At 34.2% G+C, this 17923-nt stretch overlaps 1 protein-coding gene across 20 annotated transcripts in view; it reads left to right on the forward strand.

Annotated features, from left to right (window-relative positions):
- The window catches only part of NAV3 (neuron navigator 3), a 548370-nt gene that overhangs the window by 374437 nt on the left and 156010 nt on the right, over positions 1-17923 (forward strand). For 19 of the 20 annotated variants that reach the window (XM_065041110.1, XM_065041166.1, XM_065041103.1 and 16 more), the window contains 2 exons: positions 11193-11265; positions 15065-15242. In XM_065041110.1, coding sequence (XP_064897182.1) covers positions 11193-11265; positions 15065-15242 — 251 coding nt within the window. Of the gene's footprint in view, positions 1-8894; positions 9090-11192; positions 11266-15064; positions 15243-17923 lie in introns of those variants that run through there. The other variant, XM_065041176.1, reaches the window with a different exon arrangement.

Consider the following 17923-nt stretch of genomic DNA (forward strand, 5'->3'; position numbering starts at 1 on the left):
ATGGTTCGAGGTACTTTTATTTTCCTCAACTGAGAATCTAGACACAAGACCTTCTCAAAATGTGTAAAATGCTTCCCATGGTTATTATCATAGAACAAAAGGGTAACTGTAACAGCTGCTTATAAGCATGGTATAAAACATATGCAGCATGACCTATATATATATATATATATAATGCTAAACATGGTATACAATACAAGGCTCAGGCACACTAGCAGAAGTGAAAGCCTGAATCTGAGTCTTTCAATTATGCCTATAATTTAATTTTAAAAGTTTTAATAACCTATGACATCAATTCATCATTGATTTTGTTTCCTTTGAGTCTTTTTCTTCAGGGTTTAGATCTATTTGAGTCAGTAAAATGAAGACTAAACATAAAGGAATATCAGCAACTTAGTTATGTTCTCTCCTGCATATAATTTCCCTAGCACTTTAAGTTCCAGCTGGAGGACCTGCCACATAACTTTAGACCTACAGACATCTCTGGGCTTTACTTTTAGAGATTGTTAATAATAAGTATTTTTATCACTTTCCTTCTGATGAGCTCAATGTCTCTAAGTATTTTCCATGGTAATATTCAAAATATATCTAATTAAAAAAAAATCAGGATGTTTACAAAATCAAAAGGCCAGAAGGATAAGAGAAAATTATCAGTGTTTCTCTTGCTAAACTGTAACATTATGACTCTTGGTGGTGTAATCAAGAAAGCATAAAGTGCATCTGGATGGATTCCATTTGCAAGTTCAAGAGATGCAGTGAAATACCTCATAGCTTATCTGTATACTTATCTTTTAAAGGACTCATCCTGTCACTGATTGTAATTGCCATTGCTTCTAAAAGCTGCTTTTTTCGTTGGGTGAAATGAAGGTGCTACATACTAAATAGTGGTTAAAGTAGGAACTTGAATGCTTTCAAAATTTTATTTAAATCTAGTAAAAAACCACTGTGTTGTAGACTCTCTATTGACCTAATGAAGAGAAACTCCTCTGTTTTAAAGAACTGTGCATTTACACCAATTTTTGGAAGTTGCCAAGTTCCATAAATATTTAGATGCTTGTACCTTGCTGACTCAGAAGTGTTGCGTAACTAAAAAACCAAATTGTAGACTGGCTCACTAAAGTGATGTGTTGCTTTAAAAAACACTGTGTTTGAACAGGGTTCTTTTTATCATTGCCTTTAAAAATGTCCTCTCAGGATAATATTTACTTTCAATTTAGTGTTCGTAGTGAATGTATAGGGCTCTTTCATGGTGACGGTCGACACAGGCCTGTGGAGATGGAAGCACTGAAATAGGGAGGTACTTTGCAACCTGGAAGAACATTTTTCCCTGCTCTTCTCTTTTGATCCATGTTGCTTTGGAGTAATATTTTAGCTTTCTAAGAAATTGATGCAAAGATATTGCAATATATTCATGGTGTTCTGAATCCAAATGCAGTAGTATATTCAGGACCAAATTCAGCAATATACTCCAATCAAAAATCTAACACTTTATTCTCACAATTTCTATTATAGCAGCTCAAAAGCACTACAGAAATTATCATCATATTTTGTGCTACTGTGTGGAACCGGGTAGTGGAAATGCAGACAAGGCACAGAAGGAAGAGTGGATAAGAAAGGCAGAAAAGAGAAGGATCACACCATTATATAGGTGTACAGAGTAAAATTTTGCATTCATGGTTATTTTTTTTTTTAATATGAAAATGACCAGCAGATGTTCATAATGTTACGTTTGGCCAGCTAAAAATTATGATTAAGGTTAATGCTTGTAATAGCCGAATTGTTCATTAAATGGTTGATATGCACAAACAGAAAAGACATCAAACAAAAAAAATTTGTATTTGCCATTACAGAGAATACCTCCCATTCCCCTCAAGTTTTCCAAGCACCAAGCCGGGGGCTAGGTGAAAATTCTGCAACACCTATGGTTGCTTTTATGTTCCTGACAGGACTGACATGACAAAAAGGATAGATTTCCCACTGTAACATTTTATTTAAAATAATACACACTCCAGCTTATACTCTGACCTCAACAGTGACCTCATACATTCTTTTATCAGCAGGTCAGTACATATGTCTGTTGAATTCTCCAAGTATTTGAGAAGTTAATCAGTTTTCACATTTCTGGGTTTACTGGTCATATTTCATGTTTGGAGTGCATGCTGGAAGAATTTGATGTGCATGTTCCTTAATATCTATTGGAAAAGGAAGTGGAAGGTATTTCAATTTTTAAAAACACCATCATCCTTTCCTCAAAAAATAACTAATAATTAAATAACTCCTGCATCATTTCCTAAAAATTTTTGCCTGGGAGGCCTTCTACATACCAGTAGTTATTATCCTCTAAGGTAACATTCTCCCCAAATGCCTCCAGTAAATCAGTTTTTAATTTGCATACGTGGTCTCTTTTTGCAAAGTCAATGCTGAGTTTGGAACAGTTTTTGGACTGATGTTACATAGTTCACTGATAGTTATTTTCATTAAATGTTCCTTATATTATTCACTGCAAGTAACGAGAAGTTTGTTAGAAAACAGTTAAGCCAAATGTGTGTGCGTGTCAATGTATTCTGCTTAACACCATGAAATACACTATAATTTCCATAGAAAAATGGAATGTGCTTTGCATGTGAGTGAGGTAACAGGCCATGTGCAAGAGCAAGTCAGCAAAATGCACTTAATATCTCCCAGCAGGACTGCTAACACCTGTTTTATCTGGGTGGGTTTTCAAATTTACACCACCCATGGAAACTTGACATTGTCTTTCAGTATAGTTACAAAAAAAATATTGCAATAACCTGTTATGTTAGGAGTCCGCGGGAAATAAATTATTAGAACATAAGCAATGTGATTTTTAAGTCTCTGTTTTTCTTTGTATTTTGCAAGGCTTACTGGAGAGATTGTTTATCTCCCAGTTCTCCCTTTCTTCAAATTTCCCCCATTTCTGATGAACTGAGAATTCACGGCAAATTTCACCCAGTCTCGGTAGTTTTTGTCAAGGGAACAGTGCAACATGCAGCCTGCCATACCAGGCTCTTGCACAGAGACTGCAAATTTGTAACCAGAGATTCCTCAGTCAGGTCTCTCTAATTTTTGTGTGACTCTGGACCACATTTTTCCCGTTGTATTTAGTTTGGGATTTGGAAGAATTTGGGTGTGTACTCTGGTCTTCAAATTGTCGTTATTAAGAGCTTCTAGAAGTAGCAAAAAATACTCTTATTATGTAATAATACTATGTACAGTTTCTCCATTGGGAATCTTGATGGAAATAAAGACTTTCAGACAGTCTTGCTCCATAAAAATCTTTTAGTATTAATTTAGTGAGAACACAAACACATGTTAATAAGCATACCCAGCTTTAAATACTCAAGAAAGAAGAAAGCGGATGACTTGCTTTCAGGTGTATTAAGCTAGTTTAACCTGTGGAATATAAAAAAGAAACTAGTCTCATTGTTATATTTCAACTATAATACTTGTAAAATAAACCCATAGGAATTTGCTCACATTTTTCACTTTGAAAGTCTTTAATCCTACTCTTTCGTTCTAGCTATAGTAGAGATAAATTTGAGATAAAATGTTTTTCTGCAGCAGGATCCTTCCTTTTTGAGTACCTAGGAATCAGCTGTTGTTGATAACATCATACAGCAATACAGTGTAATGCAAATACTACAACAATTTTGGAAGTAAAATTTCTTGACAGCTTTTCACAGAAAACAGGTAAATCAACAATGTCAAACTGAATGAGGCACATGGCATAGAGGGTGTTTTCTATAATGACTGAGGGTCTTCTACAAATAACTAAAATAAATCTTACCATATCTTATAGCAAATAAATCAAAATTGATCACTTTTTATGGATTAGATACCTTTTGTCCCAGAGAATATGTGCAAAGACATTAGGGATTCTTTATATTTTTGTTGTATTACCCTTTATAATTTACCTAAAGAGGTGAGCAGAACTTCAGATGTGATGAACATCTGTTTTTAAGAGAAGAACAGGGGATTCCAGTTACTGAAGATTGTTTCAGTGGTAATTTAAGAATCACCTAGACTCCCAAACACTGTTGAATATATGGTATTTGAAGAACAAATAGGCAGGCAGATAAAGACATGGGACCGGGTAATCCATTTTGATATAAAAATTTTAATTTGGAAAGATGCTTTTGGCTTCAGTTGAACCCCCTTGGTGTAAGCCGGCTATCAGAAGTGGGTGTTTGGGCCCAATACGTAGCTTGACAAAATCCTACTATGTACAGATATGTACAGCGCAGACATGATAGTAAGTAGAATAGCAGGGAGTGTATTTAGCTATCACTAGTTTGAAATGCAAAAAAAATCCTGAGTTGTTTGACTTTTATTTTTTGGCAAAGGCAGTACTGAAGCTCTGCCTATTTCATACAGAGTGAAAAAATCTGAATGTCCACCTGCCTGGTTTATGAAATCTGGCTTTGTTAAATAATCTTAATGATAAAAATAAGGATAAAAAATATGTCAATATAGTACTGCAAGCATATTCTCATTATATCTCAGTCTTGTAGCTTTCTATCCCTATGCTTTTAAGAGCGTCATAACAGGAATATGAACTAGTGAAACCATCTGGGAAGAAAACTCAGAAAGAACAAAGCTACGAGAGAAATGAAAAATCTGGGTGTTTCCCACACCACAAGTGACTAGTCAACAAGTCACATTGTGTGCAATGGATGAGTCAATTAAGAACAGAAAGTGAACTTGTCCTTCTCAACCTCTGAGAACAGCTTTAGGTGTAGCAGGTTGTACAAGACTGTATGTTTGGCCAAAAAAATAGACGTTTTGGTAGTGAGTGTGGTAGGTTTAAAGGGGTATCTGTGAAAGTGTACATGACCAATTCTCATATTGGTCTCTATTAGGCAAGGGAAGATCAGAGCTTAAGCCATATCTACAGTAAAAAATGTTGCAGTTTCTTCTAGAGCATTCAAATAACTAAGTCTACCATGAAAAGTTTCATTCTCTCACCAGCTCCAACATGTGCACCAATAATGCTTTTATCCACACACGAAGGCATATTGGTTACTTGCCTGAATCTCTGTTCTTTTTAGAGCCTGCAATTCAGAGTAGAGCACTGGCACTTCACCTACTACTAAGGAAGCAGCAAGAACTCAGAAGATAGTGTCTGCTTGCATGTTTAGGTCAAGTGAAATTCAGACAGACAAATAGTATCTGCTCTTTTACTTTTCATTTTATTAATTTTATACTGTGTGTGTGTTGTGAATATTTAGAGTCCAGAATGCTACCTGTAAGGCCTGAATTGTATTTTTATTTAATTTTGATTCTACTAGTGCTACAGAATTTGAATGAGAATCAGCTGTTAAATAACAATAAATTATTTTCCAATTCTAGATTAATTTAAATCCATTGACCTCCACAAACTTTGTTAGCGGTGAATATCCATGGGAAAGAAGGAGTCAAATACAGGTCTCAGCTCAGGGTAGTACTCTGGGGAAATTTAGGAAGAAATCTTGCTGGTAAAGTGTTTTTGAAATACAATTACTGTGATACAGAATATCTCATGCTGTAATACTAATCTCAGAGGACTACAATTTAATATTGGTATTGAAAAAAAGGAGCAACAAATACTGAACAGTTTTATGGAGTTTCTGTGCTCTGGCAGGTGAGTACATATGTGGCTCCCTGGGTTTCTGTGACAGACTATTTCCATAAGTGTCCCTAATCAGCCATCAGCAGAATGAGAAAACTTCTACAGAGCAAATAATTTCCCAAATTTATCTGAGGCTTTAGGTCATGAATCAGAATGTCAGAACACACACAGACCTACAGAATATAGTGCTGAATTAAGTGCTAAGAGAAATTATTGTTTTACTTTTGCTGTTAAAATAATCAAGAGTATTTTATGAGCATATATGTATAAGAACATTCTGTAATAATAAGGTGTCATATTTGTAAAGGTATCCCATTCTTCAGCAGGAGGAATCCAGCTTGAAGTATTCAAATAACAACTAACTTGTATATGTGTCTATATGTTCTTGTAAACCATACTGTCATAAACTTAGCGAGAGAGTCAGTCAAATCAAGATATTTTTCAAGAGCTTATAAATACAGGAAAACGTAAAGCTGTATTAGTCATCACTACTTGTCTTCTGAGCATCCCACAATTAAATTTGTTTGGAAGTGAAGAAAGTGTTTTCTGAGAGATGAAAGCTAATCTTGTTAACAGCAAAAATAATTATACTATATAGACATAGTCTATATGTTGAGTCACTGGTGAGTACAATCCCACAAATGAGCTCTTCCTGTAAGTCTGCTAACTGCTGGGTATTAAGTACTACTGTTTATCTACAAGCAAGACCCACAGTCTGGTTTACTGATTTATTTCTGTCAGTAAAATTTCAAATAGCTTCCAGTCAAAAGCAGATTACCCACAACCACATAATGTAATACATTACAGCAGATTTGTAATGTATCTTCTTTGTATGCCATGCAATGTATTAATAATATCAGAATTGTCGTATTCCTGCTTAATTGTACATCATAATTTGCTCTATACTCCCTTAAAATGTGGATGTAGAAATATCTTGGGGCTCACTAGTGCTTATGACATAAGTATTTCAGGTGGGTTTTTTTTATAATGCTGTGTGTATGAACAATTTTAAAACGATCCGATTTATGGATTTTAAGAAGAACTCAGTAGACTTAATTTAAAAAGCATCAAATGGTGTTATCCACCTGATGATGACTGCAGATCTTAATTCGTAAATAATCATCTTAGCTGAGTTTGTCTGTACCCGTGATGCCAAAACCTTTCTTCAGTTTTGACAAGAAAGTGATTTTATTATCAGACAGAGGGTTTTTACCTCTTAAAATTAATCTCATGTAGTGCTGATTGGCTTTCAACACAGTTGAATAGCTAAGTGGACAAATATCTACATAGCAATTAAGGTTTATTGTATCATTAATTCTTTTTCCCATTTATAGATTTTAAGCTTTTTAATGTGGCAGATCTGCTATTCAACATACTACACTTCTTCCACTATTTTGAAGCTTTAATATAAAATCAGTTCCTTGACGCAAAAAATGTTAGGGATTGACAGTGATGGAGAGCTGTTCAGCAGCAGTCTGATCATGCAACATCTACTTGTAGAAACAAATTTGCAAATTTGAGTCAATTTCTGTCTCTTGATATGTAAGATTTCAAGGCAGTCTGTATATCCTGAATTCTGTACTGTAATGAAAAGCATCTTCTGCTACAACACTTGGTAACTCTGCTGATACTATTTTCACTACTGAGGAACACCAGCTCTGTTATAAACATGTGCTTTTTGCAAGCAAAATTCATTACAGAATTGTGGGCATATGTAAGATATAAAATTGTATTGAGCATCTATGTTAAGTGTCACAATGCAAAATCTTCAGCCTTTGGTGTATAAGCAGGTAGAGTTTTACATGCTTAGTGTCAGTTCTAGGAAGAGTTTATCCCAGTGTATAACCACCCACCACTGACTACTTAAATAAACATGGGATTCATACCACTCTTGATTGAAACAGTACTGAGGAGTGGAAGCTGCTTGAAATCTCTTAGAACTTTTGTAATTGCAAAATTACTGTCATCTGTTAGTAAGTTTGAATGAGAAGTGTTTGGGGCTGCTAGGGTTTGAGTTCAAAGAATAACTGTGGTTTGCCATGGCAAGAAGTGGGTAATTAAAACAATGTTTAGAGACACACTGAAAGCTTTAAAATCAGACAACTTTAAGGCAAACATTTTCTAGAGTGAAGAGGAAAGAAAGTGAAAATAACACAGGAATGTATGAATGCACATCTCGTCGAGTTTCCTAATAGTTCCTGAGAGTTCTATAGTAACTGCAGTTATTATCAGAAAACTGACTGTAAGAGTCATATTCTGACATTTTCAGTGTATTATGTGGCTGTGACTTGCCACACCAAACTTGCTCAATTCACGAGTCATAACAAGACTTTATTATAATGTTAACAGTGCAACCACAGTCTATTGTCTGAAAGTTGGCCGCTGCTATTTCTTCATACACCACCACTGAGCGGGATGACTTTGGGTCTAGGGCTTCTATCATAGTTCTCTTAGTGAACTACGAAGGAAAACAGAGTTTGTTTTGTAGTTCTGTGGTATACTGAGTCATTGGTGTTCATAATAATGACAAGTTTTGTCTGAGAGTTTGAGAGTCGTGACTTCAAAGACACATGCTGTAGAAGTAGATACATACAGTAACCAGGTGTCATTTCTGTAGGATATTTTTTCACCTTAAATGTTTGTTAAGATTTATGTATTAGGTTTACTATTTACTAAATATTCAGGATTGCAGATAGATATTGAGATGTTTTCACAACACATTAGTGTTCAAATGTTCCCTAATAAATTAGGTTTTGTTTGTAGCTATGGTCTCCTGAACTACTGCATTGGGCACATGCTGATAATGAGAAACATCTTGGTTATGCTAGGAGGTCTGTTAGGAAATGTTTCAGTTATTTGGAGATACGGACACTACTGACGTCAGTCTGATTTTTCTTTTTTTCTGTTTTTTTTTTTTTTCTTTGGCTTCCAATACTTAGTCGTGGAGCAAAATTTCCCATCTTTGAAGTAGCTGATTCTGCATTGCGGTTGATTTGAAAGTTCAAAGAGGCATTCAGTTATACAGCTAATATCCAAACAAATCTTCATTTCTTTTAAATACTTCAGGACAGGAAAATTTCCATTCAAATTGCTTTCTTATGCAGTTGACATTGTTTAAAGGTCGAGTAGAAATATTCTGATCATGGGTGTTAATTTCACAAATGATGCAGGGCTGTAATTAGAGATCGGGGCTGAGCCATCCCAGTACCTTCCCATTGCCATCAGGAGTGGCACCACTTTTCCTCTCCCAAACCATGCCTGACTCAGGTTGGGACATGCCCTCCCCTCTGCTGACTCCCGGGCTCATCTGACCACACGGGAAACCAGAGTGACTGAAATACATTTGCGTTATTTGCTGGGTGAGTTTTCTTTAGGGAGCCAGCTCCTGGTGTTCTCGGAGACACGCCGGAGCCCAGCAGAGGCAGCAGCAGCAGGGCCCCATGCTGGGGAGGAAGATGAGGTGAGGAAGAAGCAGATCTTCCTATTTTGGTTGCGGCCAACTTTCAACTGACTTAACCATGTTACATCTCTACACCTCATGAAATGGCCTAGTTTTGTGGGTTATTTGTTATTTTGTTTTTCATTTTGGTCTATGGGGGATTTTTGTGTGTATGTTGTTTTGGGGTTTTTATTTGGTTGGTTGGTTGGGGTTTGGGTTTTTGTTTTTGTTTTTGTTTATTATTATTATTATTATTATTTGTTTGTTTGTTTGTTTTTGTTGTGTTGTTTTGTGTTTGTTTTTTTTTCTCATTATGTAAATGTGCATAAACATTTAAGAAATTGACAGAGTTCAGGCCTGACTCCCTGCAGTTACTGTACTACCCCAGAGTTGGAGTAACCCTATTGATTTTAGGAAGGTTATTCTGTATTCATACCTCTACCAATTGGTGACACTTACCAAACTGATTTATAAAAGCATTATGGTAAACCACAATTTTGGAGTAAATTTAGTTAGTGTTAGCTGCAGTGTTCTTCCTGGTTTGGGCATTTTTTTTTTAATTGATTTAGGGGAGATATTATCATTCCTTATAAATGGTGGCATGTCTTTGAAAACAAGTGTTTGAAAAGACTTTATTAAAAATCTGTTTACTAATGCTTTGGATTTTATTGTCCCTAAAAAACACATATACAAAAAAATTGCAGGTATTTATAAGTTTATAAATACTACTTGTGGATCGAGAGAGTCTGCGTGAGCTTGTAATACAAACTTCTATGGTTGGTAGTAAATAGAACATTTATCTTCCTTTCAGGTAATATCATTGTCTGAAAACAAAGGCAGAACTACAGTCATAGAAAGACAACAATAATAAAAGTCCTTCCTCCTAGGAGAGGAAGATACTGCCAAGGATCAAGTAGTTTTTATTCAAGGAATGGATTTACCTATCATGTTTTGATGGTTGAACGCTGTTGATATGAGTTATTGTAAAATGTGTAAACGTACAAATAAAATTAACTGTGTGGACTTGATCTACTGCAGGTTGGTGGTTTTGTGTTGAATATTCCTTTCTTTATTTTAATATTTTCTAATGAAAATAGGTATTTAAAATATATTGTTAAACATTTAGTTTTACTTTTGTGGTTCTAATTGCCTTGAAAAAATCCATCTACATAAAAAATGTATTCTACAATCAAGTCTGTTGAAGATGTTTGACACAGGACACCTGTCTATACATATTTTTATGTTTTCATAGCAGCATATTTAAAGACAAAGTTATTAGTTTAAAGATTTTACACTTTTAGGTGAATATTTGCTTCATGTAATAGATCCTGGGAGGCCTAGGGGAACCAGCTCAGCACGGTGATTCAAGAGAAAGTTTTGGAATATTCTGGCTCCCTAATCTATTTGAAAAAGACGTATGAAAGGAGTAAAACTAGTTCTGTGATTACTCATTTTAGAGGCAGAAGTTTTATCCTTTAATCGATCTACATTTAGGCTACATGTTCTTCTCTTAGTTAAAGTTCTTGGTCTTAACTGTAGATTTCTTATAAACCATCAACAAGAGTCAGCACTGTGTCCTTCATTAAGCAAGCACTCTTCAGAGAAGCATAAACGTTAAATAAATTAAAATTATCTAGCATAAGATTTGAAGGAAAAAGAAGTAGAATAAACCACTGCTGTTACATCATTTTCACAGAATTTCTACATCATTGCAAGGAAATACTTTTACTAACACATTTGTCGGAGGTTTTTGCTTACATTTTTTAGTTAGTTCAGTCACCAGCATCTCCAGACATATATTCTATGGATGCTTTCATTGCTACTTGTTTGCAGAACATAAAATGCAGTTTCATGTTAAGTAGGTGGGTTGCTGATTTGCCAGCATGCCATTCTGGATCGGGCATTTATGAATTGTTTTTAAGCACCAAAGTGGACAATGAAAGCTTTATATCAGTTCCCCAATTAGCAGTAATCATTCTTGCTAAACTTTGGTAAAGAGCCGTACTATGTGATGAATGTAAAGTATTCATTCCTGGGCTGCTTCTTTTTTTTTTTTTTTCTCCCTGCATTTCTACATTTTGTCAAATAGTCTTATGCTGCTTGTTATTTCTGTTCATATTGCAGATTGAGAATGTTGATGTCTGCCTTAGCTTTCTGGCAGCCAGAGGCGTAAATGTCCAAGGTCTTTCTGCAGAAGGTAAGAGAAACAGATAATGAGAACAAATAATAGGACAAATAATAGTTTTTTCTGAAAACTAATTTTCTTAATAGAAATTATTTACACCTCAATACCAAACACAGCTATTTTGAACAGCATGCAAATATAGATTAGTGACAGCAAGTGAGACAGTTTAGATTTCCTTTTTATTTTCCCTTGAAATTTAACCCAGAAATTCAATATGTTTATGAAGCCTAAAACAATATTTTTAAAAATATGTCTCAACAGTATTAATCTTTTAATGTTATCTTCACAATATTAGATAGGTATAGAGTTTCCCAGGCATATATTTTGGCTTGTTCATATATAGGATTCAGGATAACAATCATGGATATGAGAGTCTCGCTCAGTTAAGTAAATGCAGTGAAGTCTATTTTTTAAAGCGTATTATTAGTAGTAATGCCGGCAGGATGAGTCTGAAAATTATACCATCCCTTTGATGACACATATTAAGACTGAATGGTTTTGCTGCCTATATTATAGCCCTTTTTGTTGTATTATTCACCTCAAGTGACTGCCTAATGTGGTTACAACTAATTAAATAAATACATCAAATCAAATCCATTAAAATGTCTGTTGTAATCATTAATATGTAATACTTGCCTTAGTAATGTAAAATTAAGTAAGGTGGATACTTAATCTTGTAAATTAATAAAATGTATACAAACATTTGTCCTGTAAGAAATTAAGCAGTTCTGCAAGGTGCTGTGCACCTTCAAAATCCCTCTGATCTCAGTGACAGCTGAAGACAATAGGTATTAATAAGATGTGATTCTATATTTTAATTTTACTTATAGTACAAATAAAAGCTAGAGAGAGATTTTTTTATTTTTTTTTTTAGAAATGCTAATTTCAGTATATTGAATATTAACCAGTGCTTGATTTTGAAATTAACTCAAAATACTTATCTTTCATGATCTTCACCTTTCTAGTACCTTAGCAAAAGTGTAACATGTCCACAATGTGTACTGTCTATTCCCATTGTCAACTTATGGAAAGTTTCTTAAATGATTTAAAAGAACTTCTGTATATGCTGATGAAAGAGAATACAAGTTATTGTTCACTCAAAGCTGTTTAGAACTTGAAAGGTCTAGCGTAGCCTATTTTTACTTGCATATGAAATAACAATGTGTGAATAGAATTAATATATTTCATGAGAATACTATTCATTGTTTAATACCATGACACAGCACATAACATTTTCTTTCTATAAACTGTTAAATCAACATATGAGTGCATTCCGTAATAACCTCCTATATTCATAGCTTTGTTTTGCTTTAAGAAACAATTTATAATACTATATAATCTTGAACTGTATAACATTAAGTTCAAATACTACTGAAAACAATAATGCTACATATTGTTAAATGCAAAGACTATTTTTAAAAACTTCCATTAATCTTCAAAACCAAATTTTAATGTCAGACCTTGAATTCTGAAGTAAGATTGAAATTAGTTTTGCTGTTTTGCAGTTAGTCAATCTAGTGTAAGTCCTCTAATAACTTTATAGTGGTGTGAGTGCAAGTTGTCACTGAATTGTGATTCCCTTAAATATACCGTTTTCAGCATGTACAATCTTGAATATTACAATGTATCCTGAGGAGAAGAAATTGAGAAGAATAGACTTTTTAATAATTAAATTGTGAAGTTACCTGCATAGTATTTTGTCAGAAAATTTATATTTAAAATCCATTCAGTTCAGAAACCATAACTCTGTTTCTTGTAAGCGGCTTTGGGAAATATATCTTGTTACTACAGAGTGATTTATTAATTATCAGTTTCATGAACAGTAAACCATGAGCTTAACAAGGACTGAAGATTGCAACAAGTTTCCCACCTCATTTTGACAGTTGAGCAAGGAGGTCTAGAACAAAAGTAATTTTCATATCTTGACTGCAGAATCTCTACTGGAGAACTCAAATGAGAAATACTAAGACAGTTACTATAAAGAAAAACACTCTTCTCCTTTTCCCTGTAAGTGTTTAGTAGATATTAGAAGATTCTGGATTTTTTCTGTTGAAGAGAAATCTTTCAACCCTTAGTTGTATAAAAGTAGGAAAGAAAAAGAAGTTTGAACCTGATAACATTAGAACTAGTAAGAAACACAGTTTAACACAAAAATAATGAAATTTTATATAAAACATGATGAGTGGGATTTAACAAACAAAGGGTTATTTTTCTGAGCATTGTGATGCAAAAGTATAGCAATATATAAACTAGTATCACATACAGAAAAAAAAAAAGAATGAGAGCAGCTTGAAGATACTTGGATACTTAGGTGTGTTTGTTGGGTATTTTAAAGGAACTTTTAGATATAGGTTTTATGTGCTTCTTCGTAATGATCTGCCTTGAAACCAATGTGACTACAAAAGTCATTGTTGCTTGAAAAGCTTTCTAATCCTGATAAAGTTCTTCTGCCTATCTGTGGTGGTCCCATAGGGAATCAAAGATCCTGAAGGAACTTCATAGGGAAGATGAGAAAGTATGGATACTTGAAACAGATTTTCATTTTGCAAAGTATGTTCCAGTGTCCAGGATGTTGTTTGCTTTTGAAGAAAAGAGTTGAAAGCATAACAGCTCCAGCGTTTGCTGCCTTGGTAGTGTATGTAGTAATATTTCATTTAATCACATTGAAAGGAAGTTAATGTGGTTTAAAGGACATAAATATGGCAGACATTGCTTATAAATTCTGCTTTAAACATTATTTACGAATGGCTGTGTGACATATACAGCTCAGTATTTAGATTTGCAGGGAAGGCAGAAGTTTTGGATTGCTGCATGTTAGGCTACAAGGCCACAGGCCTAATGAAAAAATTTCACGAGAAGTTCAGTGCCAAAGAAAATTAATAATGAGGTTATGAACAGACCTAAGTGCTGCAGATGATTTCATTAGAGCCTCCTGAGGCTTCGTTTTCTGACACAAAGATGCTTTATGAGCAAATGATAACATTATCCTTTTAAACCTTCAACTCAGACCAAGGAAAGACTAGGAAAGGAATAGGAGACTTGAGAATGCTGTAGTGGCTCACCAGAGTGTCAGACGTGTTGCTGCTTCAAACTCATGTGAAAGCTGTAGTTTTAAAGTCTTCATTAATCGGTAGTAATAACAGTGTAAAACAGAAAGCTAGAAATTAATGAAATTGGGAAAGTTCAAAGATGTGATCTTAAACCCTATGGTCACCTTTTTAATAGGAATTTTCCACTGATCTTCTTCTCTCATGTTCCTTGCAAAGTCTTGTGAATATATATGTGCTCATCCACAAGACTGTCACCATCTCCTCTTTCTGATTTTTCTAAAAGTCATTGCTTACTCCCTGCATGCACAGAATGTGCCCAAAAAACAAGAGTAATTTAAATCCATGAGGTAGAAGGGATGTGTACCTAAGGTCAGAAAGACTTCAGATTTTTCTGAATGCCCTTCTGCTTACTGGGAATATTTGTGCTATACTGAGGCAGGAATACTCATTTCAGATCACGTATGTTGTTTAAGGTTTGATGTGCTCTTCTTTATGGCCATGTACATATGACTTAATCATGACAACGTTATCAAGATATGTGTTTATTGCAACAATGACACCTAAATAAGCAAAGATATAACAATCAATAAAGTATCAGTGATACTTAACATAACCCTGATATTAGAGATAAATGGAAAGATATAAGGCATAACCACATACAGCTGTAAGTATGTACAGAGATGTTTTAATGTAAAATTGTTACAAAACTGAAGTCTAAACCCACAGTGTTTTCACTTCTTTTTCCTTCTTTTTTTAAATAGAAATAAGGAATGGAAATTTGAAAGCCATTTTAGGGCTGTTTTTCAGTTTGTCTCGGTACAAACAGCAGCAACATCATCAGCAACAGTACTACCAGTCTTTGGTGGAGCTACAACAACAAGTCCCTTCATCTCCAGCTGAAATCAGCCAGTCCAAAACACACCAAGATATGCAGTCAAGGTAGGTTAAAAAGTTAATTTTCTCAGGTGTAAAAGATTCTTCGTTTGTCTGTTAAAAATGATGCAAAATTGAACTAAAAAAACTGGCTATTTTGAAAGACTGGATTTTTCCTTTTTTTAAGATATTTTTGCAATGGATGTAGGAAAAAAAATGTCTTAAATATTTGTTCGGTATTAAGCTTGCACTTCTTGGGAGTAAAGCTAGAGAGAAAGCAGAGAGCATGGCCAATTAAATTTACTTCAAATTTAAATTAATTTTAAGGCATTATTACTCTTTATTGTTGATTGTACCATCCTTTGCACATTAAGCAAACCCTGAGGTTAGTATACAAGCTATCTTCGTGTTTTCCTCACATACACAGTTCTACATCTAAATGAACAAATTCAAATGATTAGCAAAATACATGGGGAAAAGGCACAATAATCAATTTCATTTGTTATAAACTGTTTGCATCTGCATTCATTCTGGTTTTGAGTGCCTAATTCTATTTGGATGTTTTTTAAAAGGGAGGAGAAATGGCCTCTATCTAGTTGTTTATTTTAAGTGACCAGTTTATGGTTTAGTTTTAGGACAGCAAAGCACTTGGTAGAATCCTTAAATGCTGAGTTACATTGCTTTCAGGCTGAAGCTGAAAACACATTTTTAGAAGGTAGTTGCTTACTGGATGAAAAAATCAGTTTAAAATGCAAATACCTATTTAAATGGAAAGAGTATTAGCAATGTATACTTTATTCAGGAAGTTAAAAAAAGCCATTCACGTGTAGAACTATGCAGAGTGTAGTTTACTGAAGAGCTTTATATACTACTGTGTTGGGTTTAATACCTGTGTGATATTTTTGTTTGCTTGTTTAAAATTTTTTGCATACTTACCAAACAATTGTATGTCTAAAATGTGATAAATCAATGACCTATTAATAGGATGGATTAAAAGTATCAGACTACAATAAAGAAATTTTGGCTTTTGAGTCCACTCAAATCTAAATTACCCTTCCATGTTTATAATAAACACTTCTTCAGCTAAGAAAACTTTTCACACTTCAGCCTGATAGAAACCTTTTTCTTGAAACTAGGAAAGGTGTGAAAATATGTTTATAGGATAATGTTGCTGATGCCATTTTAGTTACCTCATTTGATACAAAAAATGAGATCCATTTGTGTTTGCCTTGGGCATTATAATGTGAAATTCATTTTTTTTTCTCTGCTACTGAAAAATAATGTCTTTGAATGCTTTGTCTGTGAAGTTTACTATTGAAGTGTGATCTAAGGAATTATAGTGTGATCCTAGAAGAATCTGACCACTCTCAACATTTTCTGAAGTTGAATTTCTGCTTTCTGAAGGATATTTAATACTGCATAATAGGCAGTAACATCTTGTTATTCAGAAATTGTTTTTCTTATCCTAAGGAAGACACTTTGAATGAAGGTCTACAAGTGTTCATTACTTTAATCAGTGGAATTAAGGGCATAGCCAGCTTCATGTAAATACCTTTGGTTATTGCTTTTTGCTCATAGTTTAGTAAAAGAACTGAAACATTTCCTGTTTTTCTAATTTGTCCATGGTGAATTTTTAATACAAATATAGTTACCATGTTCCTTTATGCATCAACACTATTGCAAGGAATTCCGTTAATCTTAAAAAGCTTGAAGCAAAGCAGTTGTTTACTATTTGAAAGACAGCAATTGCACACTAGTCCTTTGTCTTCTCAGGAATGGTAGGCAAAGAGGAGATGAAGTTTTAATACAGGTTTCTTTTCATCGTAGTTTCCCAGGATATCATAGTCCTTCATTGCCTTTTCCTACTCTTCCATTTTGTGATGTTTAAATATACTTCATCAGGAGGAAATTCCATGTCCAGAACTGGAGCATTCATGCCTTGCAAAGTGACATCTAAGGCTGGTTTAACAACTTTTCCATGTCCAGCAGTGTGCTTTAGTATTCTACTTTAATAACACGAGTTTAAAATTTTTTCATTCTTTAATGAAATTTCTATTCATAGCTATGTTTCAGCTACAAAATATTTCTGTGTAAAATATTATTACACTGAGATTGATACCATCTTCATTATTTCCTGTTTGTAAATTGAAAGCAACAATTTTTCTGTTTGTTTTCACATACAAAGAAGTTCAGCATTTGTCACCATAAACTTCTGTACTGCCTGAGAGAATATGATTTCCTCTGTATGTTTTTCAGCAAAACCTGTAAGGATAAAGAAAGGTCCCTACTTCTAAAAGCTTTCCTCTGTATGAGAGATTTCTACCTTTTGCTAACTCTACATCTAGTATTCTGACCTTTTAGCAAAACAAGGAGCTCCAGGACTTAGAAGCAAACAGAAATACAGATTTTTTAATACTAATTGGCATTTTCATTTGTCACTGTTCTGAAGTAATATTAGGAAATTAGTCCCCTTCTAAGAACAATGAAACCAGGTTTTCTACAAATAGATGGGCATATACAAGTATACATTGACATGAACTCTATGGTGGACTTAGCAACCCTTCTTTTCATGCCAGTCATTTAATTTAATGAAAAAGATTTCCCAAACAGCTTTTTAGTTTTAAGCTGTTTAGAAAGAAGGCAAACTATGAAATTAAAGAAGAAAAGATGCCTTTGATGGGATTCATCTTGCGTCTTGCCTTCCTTTTATGATCTGAAATGTGGACAGGTAGCTTACATCACTCCCA

Source organism: Columba livia, chromosome 1 (assembly GCF_036013475.1).
Source record: "Columba livia isolate bColLiv1 breed racing homer chromosome 1, bColLiv1.pat.W.v2, whole genome shotgun sequence".
NCBI lineage: Eukaryota > Metazoa > Chordata > Aves > Columbiformes > Columbidae > Columba > Columba livia.